Source organism: Hermetia illucens, chromosome 4, assembly GCF_905115235.1.
Source record: "Hermetia illucens chromosome 4, iHerIll2.2.curated.20191125, whole genome shotgun sequence".
Lineage (NCBI taxonomy): Eukaryota > Metazoa > Arthropoda > Insecta > Diptera > Stratiomyidae > Hermetia > Hermetia illucens.
The window spans coordinates 110,096,814-110,124,364 of NC_051852.1; the positions used below are offsets into that span (position 1 = coordinate 110,096,814).

The 27,551-nt window shown below is 41.3% G+C and overlaps 1 protein-coding gene across 1 annotated transcript; it reads right to left on the reverse strand.

The window, feature by feature from the left end:
- Positions 1-451: 451 nt before the first annotated feature.
- Positions 452-27,196, reverse strand: LOC119654494 (nuclear factor related to kappa-B-binding protein). Its single transcript, XM_038059917.1, has 7 exons — positions 25,951-27,196; positions 20,092-22,542; positions 19,280-20,029; positions 14,373-15,368; positions 8,863-9,213; positions 8,507-8,669; positions 452-1,277 (listed from the first exon to the last, which is right to left on the reverse strand). The coding sequence occupies exons 1-7, from the start codon at positions 26,668-26,670 to the stop codon at positions 1,201-1,203; spliced, it is 5,508 nt and encodes a 1,835-aa protein (XP_037915845.1). The 5' UTR covers positions 26,671-27,196; the 3' UTR covers positions 452-1,200.
- Positions 27,197-27,551: the final 355 nt, after the last annotated feature.

A 27,551-nucleotide genomic window follows, 5' to 3' on the forward strand; every position in this document is an offset into this window, starting at 1 on the left:
CTTGGGCTGAAAAAGATACATATATACTCTCCACAATACCACCTAATGAGCACTAAGGGGAGATTTGTACACTAATCACCTCCAGAGCCGTCTATTAACATTAAGATAAGTCGCTATCACTCAGAAAAACCCCGCATTGTATCTATATAATACTCGAAAGCATTTCCCAACCCAGGAAAGCAATATTCCACATTCTTATCTTACTTACCTTGTTGTCTTACCATTAACAGCCAGAGTGGACTCTTCCACTCCCTTGCCCGATTTTGGAATTAAAAGATTGTCGTTTAATTAGTTTAGTGAACAGGGAAGAAACAAACATGTTAGTATAAAAAAAATCTTGCTGGGAAAATGTGTCCATCATCAATGGAAATTACGCAAAAAACTTATGCGAAAAACTTGCAATCGTAAACTGCTCCCATCATAATGCCTTACGCATCACTAATATTCAAGATTTAATTGCTCAACAAATGTTGCTATTTATTCACAATTCAAATCCTTTTACAATATAGAAAAAGAAAAAAACATACATACAGTTACGTACATAATTCGTAATAAAAATTCCATATGTAATATTTTCATGAAACACTACGGAAATCTGAATGCGATCCGCATCCAGCGTACATATATATTTACAGATAAAGGTTGCATTTTCAAGTAAACACCATTTATTCCTCCAATATTGGGAGAAATGAAGCCCTGGAAACATGGTTCGATTCAAAGCAGTTTTTTACCAGTCACAACCTTGCACGAGAATTTAGGGTGTCTCCTGTGAACCCCCTGCACCTATGTCGAAAAATTACACAAATAAAATTGCCACATTACTCAAAACATACAGATTGGCAACTTTTTAACTTGTTATCCTAGCAAAGATGAATTCTAGATTTTTTCAACTAATTATCAAATGGCCAACTATAATACGACTGCAAAATGTCCTTTGAGATCAGCATCGCGCACTATTCTCGTTAAAAATGATATTCTCACTCCTTAACCCTTTGAATCGAATCGTACTTCCGAAATTCTAATAAGCCAATATGGACAATAAAATTTGTTGCTTACTTTGAAATGAAAATAACATTCCTGTGTACTCTTCTGAAGGTCCTTACTTCCAATGGAAATCAAATCGTATAACCTAGTTTAGTTTATTAAGGAGCATGAAACTTCGTCTCGCAGTAGAACGTTAGCTTCACAATTGCTTTAATTTCATTCTCCACCAGAATTCGGAGATCGTTGTGTTGGCATCATCTGCGCAAAAATCGATGGACGATCGTTGCATTCATCTAGATCGTAAATTAAGAAATAAGAGTACAATTTTCATATTTAGGTATATATGAAAACGCAGGATTTATATGCAAAACCCTGATCTCAGGGAGTCAATGTTCAAATAGTTATTAGCACTGCATATAAACTGAAAAACTGCAAAAAGAAAAACTTAATACATATTTGAATGAAAATTTAATGGAGGATCAAAATCAATTGTTTCATGAACACAAATCGAACACAGGCGGGAATCTGGAAAATCAAGTCAGTGATGCAATTTTCAACGAAGCTAAATCTTGCTATTGGATGTACGGTCAAGTTGAGAGGTTCTTGAAACTTTCCGTTAAACTCAAATACTCCGTCAAATCGTCCTGTTTATTTCTTTCCATTTCCCCAGAGTTTTCATAATAACTTTCAATAAAATTGAAATATTTATTGAAAAAAAGATCAATCAACATATCAGGGTATGATCAGCATTTTATTTGGGATATTTCGGAAAGTATAGTACCCAGCGCGAAAGCGTGGATTGGCATGCAATATGAAGCGCAAAACCTAAGAAAGGCTTTACTACCAAATCCTATCTCCACCTCTAGGTGGTGATCACTCGGAGTATTTTCTGACTGAAAAACTAGAGATGGAGGAAGATGAAGGCGAGTCTTCTCGTAAAAACGGGACAAACTCTACCAACTTGTCCTCCAGGTTGAGAGTTCAGTAGGCTGACAGACCTACATGAAAACAATTGTTACCAAGCCACAAAAGGGGCGTCGGTTCGAACTGACTGTATAGCTCCATATGTAGACCAAAAGCTATTCAGCGGTTAACCGTTACCCTGTCCAATATAAGTCTAATATCACTGCCTTGCAGGATAGGCGGTATAGCGGTCATCCAGTAAACCATGTGATCAGAGTTATCGGCTTTGGAAACATAAGCAACCGACTATGCATTTTGTATTTGCGAGGCAAATTTCGAAACAAAACCCTCGGTAATGTTCACGCCCCTCCAGAAGAGACTACAGAGGGAGTCCTTCTACGAGGCAGTGGAATGAACCCTGGAAGCCTGCAACTCAGGTGGTACGTCGGCTCCCATAGTCAGCATACAATTACAAAGGACTGCCGATTATTCAAGTAGCAATATCACAGGCAAAGTACCTGGTTTGCACAAACAAATGTGGTTCGCTCCAGACGGGTCCAAATTGATTACATGTTAATTAGATGCCACCACCTCCCAACCTTCATGATGTCAAAACATATAATGGGTCCAATATAGACTTGTGGGTATGTTCCTCCGGACTAGAATAACAACACCAAATTGCCTGTGATAATCAGGTAAAGACGTACCAGACCTTGCCTGATTTGGAGCGATATCGTAGGCCAGGATACGAGCACTGGCGATGATAATTATTCGAGACAAAATGGTTACTAAAATCGAATATGTAGTTAATACAATAGCCTCACTTGAAATTGCGAGTGGGTGGTATTTTTCAAAAGAAAAAGTTATCAAAACCCATTTATTGTCAGTTCTTTGTCACCTGCCTGACAGTAGTAGACAATTTCTTCGAGAACAGCTGGATCACAAATTTGATGGGATATGGATACTATGACATCTCCCACTTGCGATGTAACATAATTTCGCCTCCAGTGTGGGGGAGGGGGGGATTCCCACAGATTTCACTTTTGACTACAGATATCCACGCAAATTGGCTATCAAAAAAGTTTGTGTTGCCTATAAAATTATGTCATCTTTTTACTACTTGTAATTTTTAATACGCGTTGCAAGTAAGATTTTAGTTGCTTTGTAACGTTCGTAACGTGGCGATCAAAGGGTAGTATAGGTCCCAGAGCGAAACGTGGATTGGTATCCACGATGGAGCATAAAACCTGGGAACCACCTCCACGTGACGACCGCTAGTAGCACTTTCTTAACGAAAAGCTGCAGACGGAGAAGGATGAAGGCGAGTCTCCCGCGTCTAAAAACGGGACAAATTGTACCAACTGGTCCTCCAGGTTGGGGGTTGGATAGGGCTGACAACCCTACACGGAAAACCGATGTTACGAAGCCACAACAGAAGCCTCTGACTGGACGGATGATACAACGACGAATCCGGCAACGACAACGGAATAACGATTTGCGCATTTTCTCATGGAACGGGCGCTCCCTGTACAGAGATGAAGCTGCTGAGCAGCTAGAAGATACCCTGTCCCAATATAGGGCTCATGTAACAGTGTTACAGGAGATGCGTTGGACAGGGACCGATTTCCTGGAGAAGAGTCGCTACACCATATATTATATTATAGTGGCTACCCAGAAAACCATGTGTAGGTAGTTAGTCAGCCAAAAAATGAAACCTGCTGTTATGGGCTTTGAAAACATAAGCAAACGGCTATGCACTCTGCGCTTGCGAGGCAAATTTAGAAATATAAGCCTCATTAACCTTCACGCCCCTACATAGGAGACTGCAGAGTCGGAGAAGGATACATTTTACGAGGCAGAGGAGCGGATCCTCGAAGCCTGCCCCAAATATGATATCAAAATCATACTTGGGGACTTTAACAGCCAAGTAGGGAAGGAGCCCGTATTCAGGGGTTACGCTGGCCCCCAAAGCTTACACCAAAGTACAAATGATAACGGGCTGCGGATCATTCAATTAGCAGTGTCACACGAAATGGTTGTTGGAGGTACCTGGTTTGCGCGGAAAGCGGTCCACAAACATACGTGGATCTCTCCAGACTCCAGGAACTACCGAAGTCAAGAATAGCGCAATCGCCCAAATATTCAAGCAGAATCCTACTAAAACGTTGTGTCGTCATTTGCTAAAACGAAAAAAAATCTCGGTTAGCCTGATGATAATAAAATGAAAACTGATGGTGTCTGGTCAGTAATATCACACTACAGTGACGAAACCGTTTCCGAGCGAGAGCCATACTGAAAAACATGTGTAGTCGGCCGCAAAGAATATCAATCGGTACTTGTCAATGGTAGTTTTTAAGATAAGCCGAAAACTAAAAATCCAGTACACTGTTCAACATCCAATTAAGATCCACGTTTGGGGATATTTCAGTAAACTGGCTATTGGTACCTAGGTGCCAATGAGCATAGAAATGGAAGAAAATTATCAGAAGTGTTAGTTAATATCTAGCCGTACCCAGTTTGTCACAGATCCGGTCGCATAGATTCTTCGAGAGGGGGTCGTTACCCTAAGCACCACAGCAACACGGAATGGAAATACGAAAATAGCGTCACAATCGGGTGGTCCTTATAATCACCAGATGTGAATCTTGTTAACAATGTGGGAGTTCCCATGTATCTTAAGCTTCGTTAAAAACGTATACGCAATATTTAGCAGCTAACATATAATCCTCCTATTATTTGGAGAAGTCTTCCACCGATATTAGCCAAAAATTTACTCAACGGCATGCACAAATGATGTCTAGCTTTGCAGGGAAGAGGGTGTTGATTAGACTTCCTATTGGCATAACACGTATTAGCTTTACTGTAATATTTAATAAAATAAATATCCATTTGCTATATCCGTAGTAATTCGTTTTTCTCTCCCAGTGCACATGTCTTGCGATACTAACTGTATATCTACTCCTATTCTCAGGTTGAGGTAAATAGCCTAAAGATTCCAATTTGTTTCCCGTAAGCTCTTCGCAGTTGATAGGAAGTAGTTGACCCCATTCACGGTAGCAACAGATACTCCTGAAAGACAACAATCTATTTTCATTAATCCTATCTCATGGTACTAAATTTGGATGATGTATAGAAGCTACAGCTCAAAATTTATCCGTAATGGACCCTACGTGGATATATATTATGTAAAACATTGTATATTGAAGGCTACATGGCCAAGCAAGAGTTTGGTTTCTAGTATGAAATACCGGGCACCTTTGGTTTCAAGTTGTCCCTCTGCTGGCATTGCGAGGCACTGTCACTTGGGAAATGCTCCTCCCTTATTGATTTCTTATAAAATGTAATGAAAAATCCCAAGTATAATAAATACTACGTCCGTAATGAATAACGATCACTATAAAGTGCAAAGTTGCGTGCAATTACCTGTTGATCTGATCATCTTCAACGGCGCAACAACCGGTATCCGGTCTAGGCCTGCCTTAATAAGGAACTCCAGACATCCCGGTTTTCCGCCGAGGTCCACCAATTCGATATCCCTAAAAGCTGTCTGGTGTCCTGACCTACGCCATCGCTCCATATCAGGCAGGGTCTGCCTCGTCTTCTTTTTCTACCATAGATATTGCCCTTATAGATTTTCCGGGCTGGATCATTCTGACCCATACGGATTAAGTGACCCACCCACCGTAACCTATTGAGCCGGATTTTATCGACAACCTGGCGGTCATGATATCGCTCATAGATTTCGTCGTTATGTAGGCTACGGAACTGATCATATTATTCAAAAAATATGAAAGCTTCCCATTTTATAATTGTCCTTCCAAATGAAAATGATTGTTTCTCTTTATCCGTTGTGTCGTTGCGTTGCTCTGTCTCCTTCATTATAATCGATACAGCATATGTTTCATTCAGTGGAAACTGTCACTACGCAACCGCAATAGTGCAAGTGTATTGTGGCCACTCCCCTCGGATATCATTTTGTCGTGGTGAGATAGTCTATACTAGCTCACTAAGAATGTCCAAAACATATGAAGGCGGAAACTAAGGATTTAATCCCTCCAAGTGGTAACGAGTCACAGACTTGGAATCTTTGAGTAGGCAGACTTGGCACCATGCACCTAGGATATAGGCGTTGCTACACTATGCAGAGAAATCGGACGCAAGGACGCACAAATTTCGACGAACCCCAGTGATACACTCACTAGATGCAGCAGACTCTTCAGTTAGCGTAGATTTTCACATTAGGCTATACTTATGTCTACTAACATAAAGATTTGCCAAATTCTCTTCTCTTCCTTTCTACTGGCTGACAAAGTTGTAAAACTGCATTTAATCTTTCTAGTACGAGAGCCATGGATTGGGTTTATCAAAATTTGAGGTTTGGGATCAGTAAAGAGGGAAGGATATTCTAAGATGAAAGATTCTCAAGACCGAAAACCTGTCTACTAATATCAATGCTAAAACAATTTTGTACCCAGGATGTAGCTGCGGCCATCTGACAATACCAGATTAATGGTTAGATGCAAAGCACCATAGTGGCCTTTTTGTCTGTACCCTATAATTCTGCGGTACCTTCTCCAACACATGAACTAAAGGATCCGGCAGTGTATGCACACCAAAGTTATCTAGAACTCTTAATAAGTTGTGATACAAAAGCTCAAGATATTTGTTGGGGAAGTAATTAATATAATGCTAGAGGAGAAAAGCTGTTTGATTTCATCACTTCAACTTGTCATATGCCTACGTGAAATGTGCCCCAACGTTCGTTGTTCCGAGAAGTGAATAAATTGACTTAACAATTCGTTCTTTAAAAATGTTGCAGTTGATTAGAAACTAGCGGGTGCTAGACAAAGTCTCATTGTCAGACAACCATTACCCAGATTTCAGTCTATTGCGAGCGAACATGACATCGACTAATGAAAGTCGGCAGAAGGTAGTGGTTCGCTATCGCTTCTTTTCCATGGATAGCCTGAGGTTTTTCTTATAGTGTAGGCACGTCCAGACGCTTTTCGCTATGGTGTTCTATCACTTCTGAATCATTTCATTTGCAGTTTTCAGTTCGCTTGCTCATATTTTTAACTTCAATTTGATAGAAGTGGAGCTTAATGAAATAATTTTCTAAATCAATTCAATTAAAAATATTTTGGAATCACATTGCATCCCACTCTCACATTTAAATCCCCACTGAAAAAAATGTCCGCTAAGTCAGTAGTAGGAATAAACTACTCTACAAACTTGCTCAAGCGCTTGAAGAGTCTACACTTCGATTTGCTACGCTAGATCTATTGATTGGATGGTTGAATAAATGAAATATTCGAATACTGTGTATGGTAAAAACGCGCTGGTCCAGGAATATAGTGTTGCAAGCAGATATCTGTCTATCCACCAGTTCAACATTATACGCAGCCCTTACCGACTCCATCCACTAAGCTTGGTATACAGATACGATGTTAGCGATAACTCCATGATGGCAAGCCAACTAGTCGGCTACTTCAAGTTATCGCAGAGTAGCACAATTGGTTCTACACGTTTTGAGGTTCTCCTGGAAACCTTTCATCATAGGTGAGCGATATTATATTAAAACTATCAAAACTCTCTGCTGATACTTTCAGGGCTGATGATTGAAGTCAGTGCTAGAAGAAAATATTCAAATTGTATAGAAAAATAATCCTTACACGACGCAAAAGCACGTTTAGTTCTAACGGAAAGCATCAGCTAACCCCGTATCACGTAACTTTTTTGTCGTATAAGTTTCTGTCATGCATATCTAGAAATAAATCCCGACTTTTTTCTAATGTCTATCCGGGGTTCTGATAGTCTTACAATTATAATGGCCTACTCTCTTCATTTTTGATATTTTAAAACTAAAAGAAGCCTGTCTTTTTTTAGTAATGTTACTACGCTGCATTCCGACGTCTGGGGTGAATTATAACTTACCGAAATACTAACTATTTTTTACATTTCTTCATACTTTACCTATCTTTCAGTGTTATGGATTGTTGAAAAAGCCTGTATTGTGGCTCGTAAACTTATACAAGAAATCATATTCAATTTTCTATAAATTTTACTTTTTTAATTTATTTCATCTCATTGCTATATCCTAATCCACAGTGTAACTGCCGAGTACATTTATGATTCACAATTATAATTCGAAGAGGTTGGATGTACGATATTATAATCCGTCCTTTGTTCAATTATTATCTAACTCATAATATATTTACTGACGACAAGACTCCATGGAAACAAAGTAAATATGCTCATCAAAAGACCAATCAGTTTCGAATAACCATTGATCTTAATCTGTGCCTTGAAAATCTAAGCCTACGCAAAGATGTTCCACAAAAACAACCTTATGAGTACGATATCAATCTCGCCCTTTAGTAGGAAAAGGAGCAGGAAAGAACATAGGAATTTACAAGGAATTTGAAAATTATCCACAAAACTTAAAACTCTGTAACCGTCTATTAGCTAGGCTAATTTAATTCAAAAAAATCTGAACAACCGAATAATTGTAATAAAAATAATTTCTTTAATTTATTTCACACACAAGAATTGTTAAAAACATAATGGTCTTATTCGAGTGAGGTGTAATGTACATAATCAATTGACTCCATTTATTTACCTTTATTCTGTTGTTGCGTGACTGATACAACTTTCAGTCCTTGCATTGATTTTAGGTTGATGGCCCCACCTTGGAATCCTGGTGGTAGTATGATTTGACCGCCTCCCTGCACCGCCAGCACCACACGTTGTTGACCGGTGTTTGTACCTTTAACAGTTGCTCCCTGAAAATATTTTATATAAATTTAAATTATCGAGTGGACACTTTTATCAACCAATGTAGACAGGATAATTAATCTATGGAAATTTTGCAATTCATGTTAAAATTGTATAACACTATAATTGCTTGTAGTGGGTTGGATCTGCTTTGTGGTCTTTAATGATAGTTTGATTACGGCTACAAGCGTTATTTATTACCTTAACAGCTGTTCCCAGCAGTAACGGCTGTGCTTGTGATGAACTGCAAGCTGTTTGTACATTAACATTCGTAGATGGCTGCACTCGAAGCGTTTGGCCGGTTGAGCCCAGAACAACTGTTTTGGGACCAATTGTACTTAAGTTTGAATTACTAGAGTTTGTTACTGATAAAGTTCCCAAATGTGGTGCATTCGAGTTCACTGAGCTTATTGTGTTGGATATAATATTCGATACTGGAGTCGTATTTTGCGATTTCAGTGGCACAGCTTGTTGTACTTTAATTATTTGGTTTCCAAGAACGACTGTTTGGGATGGCGCTGATGAAGATTGGCTAAGCACTTGAACATTTGCCTGAAAGAAAACATATAGCATCAAATCATATCTGCTAATCATATTTTTGTTTTTGAGAGTTTGAACTTTTCATAAGAAAGGACGCAACTAATCACACAATTATCAATTTCTCTTTGTTCACAGTCTACGTCCTAATCCTAAAACGCAGGCAACAAACAACCAGGCTGAGGCTAAGCTTTGTTGAATAATTTGTTTCAGATCTAAGCCGATCTCCTTTCGAATAAGTAGTAGTCAATTTCATGTTTTTTAATTGCTTAAATAAATCCAAATATGAGTACTTTTCCAATATCCCAAAATTGTGCGGGATAAAAAAGGAGCACTCGCTGTGTAGTCGTTCGAACAGACTTTTTCTTCGACTCTTCAGGACTCACTAAAAATTGTACATATTTTAGCAAAGGGACTGCGTAGTTGATTGTTGCTCACAGATAAGGTAAACTATCACAAAAACAGAATGCTACGGACGTTGTTCTGTTCCTTACTTCCTAAGTGTTAGTCGTGAGCGGAACAGTTATTGATATTTTTCACTGTTCAGCTCGATAAGTCGGAAGGGTTTTTATGTGGTTATGATTATTCTCTGAATAGAACGTAGCAGGCCAACCACACCTATAAACCATTGTTTATGGTTCGCTGGAATGTGTTCTAATTCTTACTCTTCACGATGAGCCTGCACACCTCACCTACTGCTCTGCGCTACGGGTTTATAGGGCGACTCATTTGTCGTCGATATAGCCAACAATGGAGTTCTCGTCTTTTCTTAACCTCTCCATTACCACTTTTTCTAATCAACACCTTTACTGGTACTTAGGTCAACAACCAAAGTAGTTCTATATTCAAGGCGCCTTAGAAGGTTGGTTAGTGAAGGCAAAGGATTTTCGAATATTAGCGGCGGCCACGTTCCATGTGCTACTTCCATATAGTAGCACAGAGAACATGTTGGCAGGGAATAACCTCAACTTAATGTTGGTATTGAGGTATCTGTATATCCAGACTTTAAACAAAACAGCGAAAGTGGTCCTGGTGCTGTTAATCATTCCATCGAATTTAGCGCTGCTCGTTAACACATATAGAAAAAGTGTAACGGCGCGTCAGACTGAGAACTTGCTTGCCTTATTTTCCAAATTCAGAGTCATTTGGCCAAGGCATATGACTTAGAGTGAGAGCAAGTAGTGTTTGAGGAGAGCTGCCAAATTCCATTGACACTCTTCACGTTTTATAGTCAAGGCAGCACGAAGAACGTTACCGATAACGAGAAGAGAAATTATCGGTAACAAGACGCAAATCTGCCGGACTTCGTTTGGGACACCAAATCAAATTGAAGCTCGCCACGATTTCTGGACAAAGCAGCATAAAATAAATTACCGATAACGAGGAGGAATAATATCGATTATAGGTTGTCCAACGCTACTTTGGACTTCAAATTTCTCCAAAAATTTTACCTGGATTCAACATGTGGCTTTTTCTCAAATGACATATATTGCTGCTTCTCGTCAAGCGCCCAGCGAGAAGATAATGAGAAAACACAGGCCCCTATCGCTGAAACAGCAGTTAACAATAGCTACCTAAAAGCTAAAAGGAACTCTCATACAAGATAGACATTCGAATCTAGAAGCGTATTTGAGCCATTGGTTCTGTTCAGACGTGTCAGACTTCTTCCTTTCGGAGACCTTTAATGAATCGAACCGAGGCATATAGCCACCAATCTCGACGGAGAAGTCTTAAGAGAGGTGGTTGCTCGTGAAGGGCGGCAACGCACACAAACCTAGTGGGAACTGTCTTGGTAAAACGAATCAAGAAGCAGATGGACTGCGCGGTTCATCGGCAATTCAGATCCGTAGCTGAATCAAAAGCGTGAGATTTATTATTTCCTCGCCCAACTTCTAAGTGGGCAGAGATTTTCAGTCTTAACCTGTACAAGATTGGGAAGGCACGATATACTGATACTGTGTTCTGCAATGGAGTGGCGAACGCCGATCACGCCCTTTTCTTTTGTGGTAGATGGGATGGGTTTCGACAACAACTTTATGCAGACACAAAGGAGCTCTCTTCAGACAATCTTAACAAAGAAGCGGTGACATATGGAGTCGTGTTACGTATTAAGTTCAGGTTATTCTTGTTGCGAAGAAGATTCAGCTCGACCGGTTTAGGGACAGGATGGCAAGGGGTTTCTTGAACTAACAACTCCCGTCCTTCTCTCCCCTTCCGTTGGCGGAAGGAATTCTCTGACCGGAGAGAGGAGCGAACCCGAAGTAACATATCAACCAATCCCAAGCTAGCTCTCAGATGACGGGGAGTTATTTAGTTGGTAATCCGACGACGCACCGTTGCTTGGATGCATCACTCTGTGCTTAAAAGCATACACGTTCCTTACTTCCCAAAAACCAGAAAGAAGTGCCCACAACAACGCGAATTTTCCATAAAACCCAAGGATAAATCCTGGGCAAAAAATCATGCCCATCTAGCGAAAACAAATAATGATGTTCCAAAAGTTATTCGTCGAACTTTTGCACTGTTTGGGGAATGACTCTTGGAAGATGGGTTGCTATGCTATCCATTCAAAAGGAAGGAGATTATCGACACGACCAAAGACCAAAAACATGTCGATCCAAAGAAACCCTCTGTGCATGACTGATTACAGGAAAAATCATTAAAGTCGTACCAAGCACAACGAAGTTGATCTTCTCAATAACGGCTCAAGCAGAGTCTTTGGTTGGTGCATCATAGAAATGCCCTCGGCTTTCCCAGGTAATGGTTTCAACTATTGATGCGTATATATGTATTGATGAGTTTCCGTCTACATATATCGACCAAAAGTCTGTAATAGTCAAGAAGATGATGAACGTCTAGGGAATACTTCGGCGAAGATCTAGGTTCATACATCTTTTACAAAATATACATATTTCCGCACTGTTCAATGCATAGAGTCGTGTAGTCTTCTCGATGTAGAGGCGACTGTGTCTTGTTTGTTAGATGACGGAGACATCGTCTGCGGGGTCGATGAGGAAAACCTGGTTCTGGTTACGAATTTCAAGGCGAAAAAATACGTGTGCGCTAGATGCTTCGTCTGTTTGATTTGTTTCCCGAGCTCGTGGCTTCGGAAGGAAGCAAGGAAACGATTTTTCCCCGGGAAAACTGATTGACCTCGTAAGCACGATTGACAACTGCGGCGAGTTCCGATAGCACGACATCTTTAGCTGACAGGATCCTTTGAAGGTTGGTATTTATTCTGCTTATCCAGATCGTCCGGAACTGTTTGCGATAGCTTCTGTTCGCCTAATTCCACCTTCGCGAGTTTATGCATGCACTGTCGATCAGCCTCATCAAAAGTAAGAATCACATCGCGTTTGAATGCATTGTACTTTGCCTTAGACGGCGGATTAGCGGATGATATCGCGTACTTTTCACATCATTCGAGGGTGCAAACCACCTACAAGGAAGGTTCACCCGTGTCGTTATTCGCGACGTAAATCTCGACTTACGAAGGATACGCACCGACGCTAGACCCATTGAGTCATTGTTTGGCTCCTCAAGTGTAATCAGTTTGGGTTGCTACTTTTGTATCGATTGCAAGTGCGAACAAAGTCGCTGATTGCGTTAGATGATCGTGCTGCCACAGTCTACTTCATTTACGTTTTTAATGCGTTGCTACGAGTTCAGTACTTGGCAAGCACTTGGGAAACTTCGGGCATTTCCATGATTGAAACATTTATTTTAGAACTTTGTTAGTTATAGATTCGTATCCTGGGATTTTATGACCTAAATTTGTCTTCGATTTTCATCGGTTCACCCTGAGGGTTTTATGGTTTTCAAGGTGGTCCGATTTGTGTCCGCTCCCTTAATATCAATTATGCATAAATTGAATTTATTTTCCCGCTAATATTCTCTCGCCATTGCGATGATTTTGAAGGAGAAATGAACATTAATTGGTAGATCAATTTTGGTGTTTTGCACTTTTACATAGGAACTGCAGAGCTATGAATGTAACATATATATGGTCTGTGTTGTCCAAATACTAGATCAAATTTCATAATTCGGAGAAATTATGTGTGACTACAGATAGCGAATCGATTTCACCGGGATTTATTACCTTCCAGAGTCCTGATGTGTTTGGTAAACCTCTTTACAACCCCGAAGAGAAGTTTCAGAAATAGGCACGCCCATGTAAGAATTTAATTTCGCCTGTCTAAAGGTTAACATTTTTTGAAGTTACCGAATTGTAAAAACCTGCCAAAGACGATCCCAAGTCCGTTTGAAAAAGGAGGAGGGTTGAGTCACCATACCCTGAACATCCAGGAAACAACTAAGCATTTCGTGGAGTAGGTGGGGATATTTTCTGACACTTCTATAGGTTGGGGATTTGGCATGAAGGGCCCCCAGAATGCTTGTTTTCTTTTCCAACTTCCGCGAGAATCCTATCACTAAAAGGTGAACACTCTCGAGTTACCTGAGGCAAGACGGTGAGTCTCTGAAGATCTATCGTACTCTGGAAAGTTTGCCGAAACAAACATGAATCCTGTAAAGGTAATCGCTAAGTACACAAAAGAACCTGCAGGTGATCGCAAGTTTTACCGGTTGCCCGGTCAAAAACGTTAACGGTTGGGTTCTAATCCACTATAACGAGGAGCATATGTCGAATTAGATGTCCATACCAACGATCGATACAACCCTTTATCGATCGCTGATGCCCTCATTTCCTATGTGATCATGGCATGTTACGCCATTAGTCCAATAATAATAATAATAATCGTTGGCACAACAATCCATATTGGATCAGGGCCTTGAAGTGTGTTAGAGCACTTCATTCAAGACCGTAACGGTACACTACAGAACACTGTAGGAGACAATGTGGTCTGCATTGCGCTCGCCCGAGATTATTACCCTGATTTGACTCAGGTACTTATTCACAGCTGAGTCGACTGGTATCCGACGTCAAATCACGATACAAATCCCACTGCCGCCAGCGAGATTTGAACCGCGACCTTCCGTACGACAGCCTTGTGCTCTAACCACTCAGCTATCCGGACACGGATCCACTAGTCCAATGCAACATTTTAAACAGATCAAAAATAACTAAAAAGTCTTTTTTTTTTGGAGTTCATCCTCGTGATAAAATAGCAGCATATTTAACTTTTATGAAATGTCGAATAACTGCAGTTACTTACCGGGGCAAGAACGTTGCCTTGCAACTTTAATGTTTGCGCACCAATCACAACCGGCGTACTGTTCATCGCGTTCTGCAATATGACACTCTGATTGCCTTGTTGACCGGAAACATTGGTGGGTTTGCTGGCTATGATTACTGGCTTTCCACGTATGTGTGCAATATTCAAATTAGACGCATTCACCATCCGTATGCCGCCTGAAGCTGTTTTACTCAAAACCTTTGCATTCATAAACTGCTGGGCAGCAATGGAATGTATTTGATTTGTTGTTATAACTTTCGATGTATTTTGTGTCTGTGCTTGACTTGTTCCCGTATTCAACGCTGTTATGGTTTGCTCTCCAAGTTTCGTTCCTGTGACTGAAGCCAAGCTAGTAACTATTGTTCCGGCATTGCTTACAGGCGTCGCAACCATTCGATGAGGTGCAGCTACCGATATAATATTACGTCCTTGCGAAACAACCGCATATTGAGCCATCTGTGTTCCCGGTGCCCCAAGTTGTAATACATTGGCTTGGTTTGTTTTCGTTCCAGCAATGCGTAAAGTCGCACTTGTGCTTTGCTTTTGAAGAAGACTTTCAAGAGATATTATTTGTCCAGGATTATTTGCTACCACTTTAGCCATCACTGGGCTACCTGCTTGCGTTCTGATACCAGGAACATTTGTTAAAGTATGGGGTTGCATTATGGTGCCTCCTGATTTTATCACTCGGGTTACAGTTTGAGTTGGTTTCCCAACTGACGTTTGGGGCATTGTGCCCTCATTTTTCGCGTTAATTGCCTGTTGTGAGATGAATGTTTGATTCACAGTGGCATTCGAACTGTCTCTGACTGTAGCAGCTAGAGCGGCGGTTGTAATCGTTTTCGCTGTATTACTACCTAATATGGTAGTAGATACCACAGGTGATGTTGACAGACCACCTTGCTTTTGAATTTGTTGAAATACTGGCTGTTGCTTGATGATTAAAGATTGATTTGAAGGTTGTCCCTGCTGAATCTGAAATATTAAAGAAAACATTTATAAAACAATTGTGTACAAACTAATGTATGAATGTGAACGTCCTTAGCGCCTCACTTCTTTCTGATATTAACTTATCTTACGGAATATCTCGTGAAAAAAATACCCCGAAAACATAGAGTGCAAAAACTGGACTAAACAGAAAAGCCTTCAGTGGCACCGCTTCTGCAAAGACATGAGCTACGGTAGCCTGATAGCCTGAAGCTCCCTCTGATTATGAAATAAAATTCGAGAAAGAGCAACATACAATGGTGATAGACAATGTTATGAAGAGATCATATGGAACTTTTGAACGCACAGCAAGTCATTTCCACTTCAAATATGCGGCCTTTCCATAACTGTTAGCAATTTCCCAAAACTCTTAATTGTTTTAGACTCCTCAGATGCTGGACAGCACTGAAGCTACAAAACCCGCCGTAACATCTATAAGGGGAAACCAGATGCCGATGATAACTGCGGTTTTATCAGAACAAATGAAATTCACAACCACTTGGAGAACGTACGGCCACAAATATATTCAGCCCCAGTTGTTAAATAAATCGGAATAATGGAGCTATATCGAGCAGAGAAATGAATTCATGGATACAAAAAGGAAGCCTGGGAGAACCAACAGATCTGTGAAATGGGAGAAATACAGGGAGCAACTGTACCAGGAGTGCAAGTTTTATCAATAAGTCAGGAGATGAAGCGGTATACACCTCGATGCTCATTCTGTCGAACCAAAGAGGGAAAGCCCATTTCCGGCCGTATGGAGGGCCAAATAAAAGCGGCAGGATTACTCTCGAAACCATTAAACATCGGCAACAGCCTAATGCATGCATCCTTCAATCTGACCCTGGAAAAAGTGATCCACGATGGGAGAGGCATCACCATGCTTACCAAATCACTTGTCTATACTGACGATATCGACATCATGGGAAGAACAATTAAAGATGTACAAACTGTTTTCATCCAGATCGAACAGATGGCGCGAGATCTTAGGCTACACATTAATGAAGGCAAGGCAACATCAGTACCAAAAACGAAGACTTTTTGTTGTCAAAACTCCTTTTTGTTCAAAATAATGATCTTGCCAGTCCTCATTCCTCATCATATTACGAATTGATAGCCACGTTCGGGAGTGGAATCCTCCGAAGACATTTTGACCCCCTGGATGGACGATTCCGCAGCCTATATAAGGAAGATACCACCAAACTGGTTCTGGATAAAATCGGACTCAATAGGCTGCGGTATACAAATCACCTAATCCATATGGATGTAACTCAACCCGGAAACTGTTGGCAGCTATTGTCCTTGCTGGGCTGGGTTATAACTCGGCTTAGGGGGCAGGTGGCATACCATGGCTTCGGTCAAGGCATGTACCAACGTGGATGACAGGTTGAAAGAATGCAGAAGGTGCGGAGCGGAGGACCGCATCAGCTAGGACTACGAAGCTGACCCAAATTGCAAATGGAAAGGGCTAATGACCATGGGTGCATTACAAGGAGCAAAGGGCGCGGAATACAGGAGAGCCCTCAACGGAAAACGCAAGTGATTGTATTAATAAAAAACAACGAATGTGAGAAAATCGAGCTCCAAAAAAGTGTTCGCAGTGTGCCGGGCGTGCCTGTTCTCTCACCCACTCGAGCTTGACATATCCATGAATTCAAAGTCACCCAGATCACCCAATCGAGTATGGGATGTTATTATACCCAGAAGATGTCTGTACCCCAGTAGCCAATCCAACTACTGGTGGACCAACGAAATCGCCAACTTCCGAGCAATGAAACAAAGAGACGGAAAGCCGGGTAGCGATGGTCGACAACTGCGGACCGTTTAAAAAAGGCGATTCACACAAGCAAAAGGTACTGCTTCAAATACTAATGCGAACATACCGAGATGGACCTTTTGGGGGTAGGGCTTACAAGATCGTAATGAAAAGGTTGCGACGATCACCCTAGACGATCTGTCCGCGATTGGGGGTGAAATTTTTGCCGCTCTGTTTTCTCACCACCGATAGACCAGGTCAACGAGTGTGCGATACCTTCAGTTACCGAAGAGCTTCCGGAAATGCTTCAAGGGGTAGGTAAAAGAAGAAATATTCCCTACTCTAGAAGGGGCAAAAGTTGGTGTTGCTTCGAGATCAAGCATCTTATCGCCCGATCTGTCTGTTGGATACAATAGGGAAAATAATGGAGAAAATCATCTATAACAGACTGTGACCCAACGTCGAAAGCGGCAATACACTGGAGGGGAACCAGTATGGATTTCGCCCCCCCCCCCCCCCCCCCCCCTATTTCGCGCCCACTTCACGGTGTATGCAAAAGCAAGGTGGTGAATCCAGTTGTACGCACATTGGCTGACACAGATGTTAATGGACATTTTGAGAGGCTGGTCGAGAATTACTTACGGCCTTAAAGATTATATCGTCACAGCGGGGTACCACAGGGCTCGGTACTAGTTCCCCTGCTGTGGAATGTCATGTAATGTAATGGTGCCTATTCCAGAGGAGGCTCGGATTGTCAGCTTTTCTGATGACCAAGTGTAGTTGTTTCAATAAAGCACACAGAGTATGTGGAAGAACTGACAGTGAGAGCGGTAAGGCCAGGTTGGTTCTGGCGTAGCTCGGGGATGGGTCTTGAGCGAGGAAAAAAGAAGAACACTGTGAAGTTGGAAGTCAATGTACATACGATCATCTCTAAGCCGTCTATCGTATATTTGGGGGTGAAATTTGACACCGAACTGAGCTTAAGGGAGCATATGAGTATGCGTGCCAAAAGGTAACTATGGCAGCCGCGACACTTGTAACAATGTTTCCGAGTGTTGGCCGGCCAAAACACTATGAATTATGTTTTGAGCCGAAATGGTGCGATTTATTTTATATTTAGGCGTCGCATATGTGGGCGAAACCGTTTGCAAATACTCAGTGAAGGAAGGCTCTGAGGGGTTTCAACGTTTTTAGAACCAGGTCAGATGGGGCAGTTCTGGTGCTGGCAGGCATAATCCCAGTCGACAGTTTTGCGAAAGAAATGAGTGTCCTCTACCATGCAAGACGTATGGAGGCTCGGTCAGAGTCAGTGCTCACATCCGCTGAGGTGGAAAGGGTCTGTCTTTTTACCACCAAACAAAAACAAAATATCATTGCAAGGAGACTTGTAACACCTAGGCTATGGAATTGTGGATTTGCCAGATTGCATCCTCATGAAAACACTGCCTCAATTGGAGTTATCTGCTACAGAAAAGCTACAGCCGCTCCTGGTATGCGCACATAATGCTTTAATGCCAGCAGTTACACAAATGAGGCAGACTATTTGTCTGAGTCAGACACAACATAATAGCAGTATTTTAAATATGTACACTTTGCAAGCATACCAACCAATATTTTGTCGTTGCCGACCGGTGTCATTGCCAATGTGCCTTCAAAAATTTTGTTGTGTCACACAATGCCACTGGGACTTCAATAAGTTATCGTGCCCTAGCCAATGTTCGCACACTTCTGTATGTCTCCTGTGCATTCACGCTATCTCTTCGTTTTCGTTGTTGTTTTTTCCCAATTTTCAAAGAGAGAGAATTAAGTGTAATGATAGTACTATTGTTAAATAAATTTTTGTTAGGACGACTTGAGAACATTTTCTTATAAGGCAACTGAGCTAAATCCAATTGTACCTTTAAATTTATTCAAATTCGGAGATATCGGGAGACGGCTAAATAGGACGAACCTTGTGAGGCTTGGCATATCATATTTTGTATGTATTTAGAGACTTTACAGGAAACACTAAACTAGGCTCTACAAAAAGACAAACTCTTCAAATTTCAGATTTTGCACGGCATATAGAGCTTTTCTCCTCCTATTTTAATTACTTGAAATATTTTTATCCTCATAGTATTCAAATATTTTTCCTTCAACTTACCTTTTGCTGTTGCTTCTTGATTCCTTGGAAAAGGCTTTGATCCTGCTGCGTAATATTCGAAGCATTTATAGTTTGCAATTTAGCACCAGCTAATTGTCCAGTCTGTTGAATGCGTATTATTTGCGGATTTATTAAGCTCGTGCCAACTGTGTGAGAAGTAACTACATTCGAGGGCGTCGCCGTAATAGTTGTCGATGGAATTGAGCTATTTCCAGACGTTATGACAACCTTTTGCAATTGTGGAACACCCCCTTGTGATGAAATTATCACCTGCTTACCCTGAAGACCAGTTTGCGATATCTGACTGCTAGGAATCATCACCGCATTTTGTAAGTTTATAGTATTTTGGCGTTGGATCGTTTTATTATTGCCAGCAGGGATAATGCTTTGAATATTTTGTTTTTGATTGAACAAAGCGATATGATGTGGAGTTTTTGTATTGTTCACTAGCGTAGCCTTCTGTTGAGTTCGTCCAGGCGTCAGATTTACTTGTCCGACTCTCTGTTGTGCGGCAGCATTTGGTGAATTTATGTTGCTCAATAGCTTCTGTTGTTGTTGCAGGGTAATGTTTGTCACTGCCACATGAGGGCTTATAAGACTTTTCCCTGCCTGAGCTGTTGTCGATGAAACTCTCAGGAAGCTTTTGTTTGGTTGTTTAATTGTGGTACTATGCACAAGCCCTTGCGCTTGATTTACCTTGGGCTTTGAATTTATGCTGGTAAGAGTTGCGACAGTAGTAGTGATTGTATGCTAAAATTAATTAAATTAAAATTAATAAAATTGATAGATCAATCAATTCGAAACCATCTTACCTTCACTTTGTCAGAATTATTCAAATTAATCGGTATCACAAAACCTTGGGTTGAGGAAGTAACTACATTCGGTGTTACACTATTTTCACTCACTGAAATTTGTTTAACAATTTTCTTCTCCGGCATCGTTTGTTGAGCCTTGACACCGGCGAATGATTGTCCGGGTGAAGGTGTTGTTAACGGTGATGTTAAAGACTTCGGATCAAAGTTGTTATTTGGAAGTGGTGAGGCTGTAGATTGCACGATTGTTGGGTTAGAGGCCACAGTAAGAGATGAACTCAAAATTGGTGTATTTTGAAGTACGGTTCTCCTGGGAGCAAACTTCTGTGCATTGGCATCCACAACCAACGTAGGCAGCATTTGGAAATTCTGCGCTCTTTGCAATAGGGTCGACACGGGACGTCCCTCCTTCGGTGTGTTGCTATCTTGAGATTCGTGCTTTTCTGGATTTATGGTAGCTGCCTTAATTGGCACTAATTCTGGCTTTATCTGGCTTTTCGGTGAAATCTTCAGCGATATATGATTTGCACTGTTCGCCAAAACCGGCTGCGGGGATGGTTGTTGGATTGAACTGAGGGTCGGCAAAAGCTTAGGTGTGGCTACATTACTAGTAATAGAAGTAATGGCAACAGCGTCCTCTGAACCTGATACGTTTGTCATCTTCTGTTTGAGCTTCCTATTTGTTGTCTTTTTATGTTTACCCACGCCTTGGTACTGCTGATGCAAACGCTCGAATTCCTCTTCAGTGCGATTGCGATGTAAATATATCCATATTTTCCGTTTAGGGTCATATCTAACACATGGGTCATGTTCAGTATGCATTCTGTCTAGTGCACCGCTTACAATAGTTTGCAGAATGCTGTCTTGTGCTTGAGGATTGATGTACTGTGATGACTTCAATAACTCACAGATATCAGCTCTCGTACCCTCACCGTTCGGCAAACGCGCAGTCGCATCACGCACCAACGTAAGAATCGTTACAAAATTTGGTCTGTCTGCGATGAGCATGTTATGTCCTCTGGCCTTTGTCAGGGCAAATATTTGTGTATATATGCCTTTAACAGGTCCAACTACACTTTCGTAACCATGCATCCTATACGTAAAAGCTCGATGCGGGTTTTCGAATCTTTGCTTTTCTTGTATACGGAATTCAGCAATTTCGTCACTAGTGTACGGCTGCACTATCCATGATGTTGGACACTTCGGTGGGGGTGGTGAAATAGGTTTTTCGTTTAATAAAATATCTTCGATGTCGGTTGATTTGCGAGTGCACTGTTCATGTTTATGTATGGGTTTGCTACCCATTTCATGTCGCCTGGATAGCCAATAATTGTAAAGCTGTAGTAAATGCTGGTCTGAATCTCTTCCTGCCCCTATCCATTGGTAAATGTCTAAATGGGTTTTAAATTCTAAATAGGGTACAAAATCTTCTGGTTGATCCGTGAAATCGCCAGCAAGAAAATGTATTGCTGATGGGATAAGTGTAAGCCAATTGTCGGCATTGCTGTACCAATCATTCAAGGCAGTGATGGGGTTTGAAAGCCATGCGCACACTTTTTCTGTTAAATCTTCAAGTTTTATTCTATGATTGGAAGTTGAACAAAATATGTCACGAATGAGAGAGAAAAAGCAAACGTGAGTATCTTGCATCAATTCTGAACCGTCTGAACTCATCTTAGAATCATTCGGCCCTTTGAGAAGGCTTATATGTCCCTCTTCATCCAGATCAACTGGTAAGCGCATCATATCTATGCCTTCTAAATCTGATACCGTCGCCGCTTTTATCTTTCCATGATATTGCGGGAACGGGCTAGCACTTGGTGCGACTTGAGGTTGATGGCTACTTGGTGGCGTATCGACTACCGTCACTTCATTTGATATTTTCTCAGGTGAAGCTGCCTCACTTATGTTCGAGATAACTTTTCTAGCCACTCTGACATTGGGCATCGACAATTTGGGCTTCTTTTTGGTGTCATCGTTTGAATTTTGTGAATACGTAGGCGGTAATGTATCTACCTTAACAGGGGATTCTTCTTCATTGTCGCTGCTCTTCACACATGGTTTCTCTTCAATTCTCTTGGGAGTCTCAGGTTCGGCAGGATATTCTGCATTTGGCAGACAAGCTTCATCATTCGATACGGATCCTGCATTAAATATTGGATCAACAACCCCTTTCTTTTGCTTACTTTTGAGAGATATCTTTTTCCGGATTGTCTTCGAATGGAATTTCCGGTAGTTTCCAGATATTTGCGTTCTGGCATGTACATCTCGTAAGCGTATGTCATTTGTTTCATATTCAGGTCGATCGGGCTCTTCTAACTTTCGTCTTTTGTGTGCACACAAAATTTCACGCAAGTTTGAATCATTGATGAGTGCCTTTGTGGCGAATCGTCTTGTTGAATTTTTTCGGCACATGGTGCCCACGATTTTATTTTCGTTGCTGGGTGTGGTCTGAAATTATAAAAATAAACTATTAATTTTGTAAATCGATATAGTTATATTTTCACTTAAGAGGGATAAGCCGAAATACCGGCGATTCTTATTTATTCGAGTGATATGTTGAGTCCAGGAAATTCGGACATAATAACACTTTACTTAAACGCTACGAAAAAATACCAAAGACTTAGATGAAGACGACTCTGATGGCGTTGAAAACGATAAAGTTATTACATAACTCGTCTGCTATGCCGAAATGCAATTCCTACATGAAAACAGATTGCAATACTTAACGAAATCCAGGCAAAGTTATGGAAGACGATTGCAATGGGCAACATTATTCGCCGTCACCTAGCGAGGATTATTTTGGTTGCGTCTCACAATAAGCTGATCTTAAGCAAAAATGGAATGATCGCTTCATGGAGAACGATTTGAGACTGAATCTGAACAAAGCAGAATTTTTTTAGAAATAACTCTAATGGTGAATTACGACAGTGCAACTTGTATCACGTGCCAGCCTGTAGCGAAGCAAGATTGGACCAGACCAAATCTAGAAAAAAATCCTTTGATGCAAACGGAGGCACGACTATGGGTAACTGCACAAGACCATGCATGCGACGCAGTATTCACCAAAGCAACAATCATTAAGGACAGTTTAGGGAACCCCGGAAATGTAATGGATTTTCTTAGAGATTCGTCAGTTGATTTCAGGGAAATCCGTGTTTTTTTGCGGTGTAAGGCCAACATTCCATATTAAGCCCTATTCATACGATCTAGCAGCTAACGCGTCCAACACTGCACGTTTCAGACACAGAAGAATTGTTCCCCACGTTTACTATGAGAGTGTTCATACGAACCAGTAACAAGCGTTCCAGATCCATCACGAAGGGTGTCAGACGTGATATCCTAGGAACCAAGAACACTCATCTCCCGCCTCGAATTTCATGGCGGCAGAAATTTATTGTGAATATACGCTGTTCCACGCATCTCAGTGGGATTTGTGCCACTATTTCGTTCTTGCAATAATGATTTCATCAATATAAACTAATTAAACAAGTCGGGATAGCGGAAACTGAGGGCTTCGGGTGTAAAAGTTGTGTGTTCGTTCATCTTATGTGAAAAACTCTCTATACACGATTTTCTTTCCATTATATTTTGTAAAACTCCAACATAATCAATCTCCCTATGTTTCACCCAATATCAGGAATAAGATCAGTTTCGAAAAGTACTATTTGAGCCTTTTCATTTTATATCATATTGTCTGAAAAAAAATGTGCACACCTCTTTCGCATGTATAGGGAGCTTCCCTTCAATAATAATAATAATAATCGTTGGCGCGAAAATCCATGTTGAATCAGGGCCTTGAAGTGTGTTAGAGCACTTCATTCAAGACCGTAACATTGCACTACAGGATTACAATAACTTGTAGGAGGCAATGTGGTCAGCATTGCGCTCGCCCGAGATTATTACCTCGATTTGACTCAGTTTACCGTTGAGTCGACTAGTATCCGACATCCAGTCACGATAACAAACTTAACATAAACTGGCGCCACTCGCTGCATACAGACCACATATTCTCATCAAATTTCGTGACAATCAGTTCAACCGTTCCCGAGTAAATCGGGTGTGACCGACTGACAGACAGGCAGGCAGACGGACACCCCGACATTGAATCGATTTTAATAAGGTTTTGTTTCACACAAAACCTTAAAAAGTAGTCTTCGTAGAGAGTTAACAGTTAATAACCTTACAATCTACCATACAAAAAATACTGTGAGTCAATAGATAGACCGAAATATACGCCATAGACAGGACTCAACTTCCAAAGGAACTATAGGAAAAAGCAAATACGGTCGGTCTGCACAATAAAGCCCGGATATTCGAAGTACGATAGAAGGAATGAAAAACGCGGCTCTCTGGACCAAAGCCCTTCTATGGCATTGGAAGCAACATTTACTTATGACATCCAAGGAATTGCCACCTATTGAAACCTGAAATAGGCAAGGACATTATCTGCAGATTCTGTGAGAAAGTATGTGGAATGCATTCTGATGGCAATATCTAACACTTAGGTATGGTAGGAGAATGCACCTGGGAGGCTACTAAACGCCAAGCGAAATGCTGAAGCACTTAAAGCATGTTAAAGTGATTCACAGAATTCAATGTAATGCTATGGTTTTACTAGGAATTACTTTTTCAGGGCGTAGATCAATGATGAAATAGAGACAGTCGATGGGTACGGTATCGACCACAAAGGCAAAGGTTCATCATCATCATCAACGGCGCAACAACCGGTATCCGGTCTAGGCCTGCCTTAATAAGGAATTCCAAATATCCCGGTTTTGCGCCGAGGTCCACCAATTCGATAACCCTAAAAGCTGTCTGGCGTCCTGATCTACGCCATTGCTCCATCTCAGGCAGGGTCTGCTCGTCTTCTTTTTCTACTATAGATATTGCCTTATAGACTTTCCGGGTGGGATCATCTTCATCCATGCGGATTAAGTGACCCGCCCACCGTAACCTATTGAGCCGGATTTTATCCACAACCTGCCGGTCATGATATCGCTCATAGATTTCGTCGTTATGTAGACTACAGAATCGTCCATCCTCATGTAGGGGACCAACAATTCTTCGGAGGATTCTTCTCTCGAACGCGGCCAAGAGTTCGCAATTCTTCTTGCTAAGAACCCAAGTCTCCACGGAATACATGAGGGCTGGCAAGATCATTGTCTTGTACAATAGTAGCTTTGACCCTATGTCCCCTAAAGGCGAAGGTTGCAGAAGGGAAAGGTTTCTACGAGACTTCAAACATAACAGCCGTACAGTTGGCATAGAACTCCGAGTTTTATTAAAAAACCAAGCATACCGCTTTGAATACAATAGTAGCTTTGACCCTATGTCCCCTAAAGGCGAAGGTTGCAGAAGGGAAAGGTTTCTACGAGACTTCAAACATAACAGCCGTACAGTTGGCATAGAACTCCGAGTTTTATTAAAAAACCAAGCATACCGCTTTGAAGCATTTCCTCAGAGAAAGGGTCATCTAGAATGAACTCAGGCTTCGCCGAATCCTCTGAATTGAACAAGTTGCAACATATATCGGATGAGCGAACTGAGTTGACTCCCGAAATCCAGCTTCATTACAATAGCATCCAAAAGTATTCTTAGAAATAAGGCGTAAGAATAAATCAAAAAGCCACAGAGACCGCGACAAAAATCTTCACAGAATTGCAGTATGGCAAAGGAGAATCAGAAATCAAATTAGGAAAATGTATCCAATATCGAGATTGCAGCACCAATGTCCAACCTGAAACATGATAAAGTTTTTAAAAGCGTAACAAGCCAAGTGGACCTGGAGTTGAACTTTGGCTATTCGCTATCTAAAGATTGTGGGGAAACTAAAATAACATTGATTTCTTGATTTACCTGGTTATCGTGCGGTGGTGTTGTATCCATGGCATTGCTTTCAATCAGATTTTCTTCATCCGACGATTCTGCTAACCCAATCGAATCCACTATGTGTGAAATCTCATCGAAGAATCGCTTTTGAGCGCGAATCGCGGCATTGCTTTGGTTGAGTGGTGGGCATTTAGCGAGGATAGTTTCGGCCTTAGGCATACCTCCGGGCGGCGAATCATAAGCAGCGCGGAGCAGCTTCTCCCTGGATATCATCAACGACTTGGCCATCTGGCTTACTCGTTCACACTCCTGATACCGTCGCTCCCGACGCCGGGAGCGATCAATGCTCATCCGCAACTTCAAAACATCCGGTCGGTATCCGCCTTCTTCAAGAACTGACTGGAACTTGTCCATAGGCGACACATCGAATCGCTTTATCTCACCATTAAACAGCATTTTCAAAGTCGTCTCCTGTTCGATTTCATTGTTTGTGGGGAAATGGGGAAGAAACTTATTTTTAAGGTAGGCTTGGAAATTATCGGGCAAATCCCTCCAAGTGTTCATCGAGAAGAATTCCCGGAATACACTGCTATTCTCGCAAAGGCATTTCGGTAGGCGGAAGGACACATCGTTTATTTCCGCTAATTCGGTAGCGCCGCATTCGAAGCTGCTTGCACTCGAAGACTTTGTTGACGAGATACTCTCCGACGAGTCGGAGTAATCCGAGTCCGAGTCCGCGTCCCTCATTTTATCAACTCGTAACACTCACGCCACGTTAAGCACGGTCATAATCTAACTTGAAATTGTTTCGCAATGACCCCAAACTTCCTATTATTTCACTTCACTCGCAAGTTGCATATTTTGTGCGCGTTGATCAAGTGCTTCAATACTGCCCGCTGCGGCCGCGCTTTTGGCAACAAACCACGTTAGAAAGGGAAAATTCACACGGAAACAACGAACGAATGAGTAGCTTGATCGAATTGTTCGGGGCAGAACGTACGGCACACGCTTTCGCAGTGAAAATTAAATATAAATTGCTTTTAGAGAGCCGTCAACTCAAAAGTGTCATATCCCTAAGTCCCGTCGCACTTATTTCGCTACTTGACATTGAACAAACTCTGCAATGCGCGCCAGCTCTACAATGCAATTACTGATAATATTTCATTTCAGGGCGATAAATGGCTGCATGGAGTCGAAAAATCACATTTTCATTGATGCATTTTTCCTACTTTGTGTCAAATTGCCCGTGTGACATAAGCTGAGAAAGCATTGAACTATAGCCATGGGATAGCAATAAACGAAAAGCATTTTGACAACTGACATATTAAAGACAGTATTGCCATGGATGAAGTGGTAGGTACTAGATGGGCCGGAGAAGATGTACTGAAACATTTTAAATGATATATATTTAAAAAGACAGGCATATTTCCTTATCGTGCAAATTATATTGCTTACGGTACCATAATAATAATAGTAATGATAATCGTTGGCGAAACAATCCAATTGAATCAGGGCCTTGAAGTGTGTTAGAGCACTTCGTTCAAAACCGTTACGGTGCACTACCCTATAGGAGGCAATGGGGTTAGCATTGCGCTGGCCCGAGATTCTAGCTAAGTTGATGGGTATCC

Bases quoted from the DNA above. Each gene is read 5' to 3' on its own strand.
- LOC119654494 (XM_038059917.1), bottom strand. From the start codon at position 26,670: ATGAGGGACGCGGACTCGGACTCGGATTACTCCGACTCGTCGGAGAGT. The intron at 15,369-19,279 runs GTAAGTTGAAGG...TTAATATTTCAG, and splicing joins TCAAGAAGCAACAGCAAAAG to ATTCAGCAGGGACAACCTTC. The intron at 1,278-8,506 runs GTAAATAAATGG...TTTACGATCTAG, and splicing joins CACGCAACAACAGAATAAAG to ATGAATGCAACGATCGTCCA.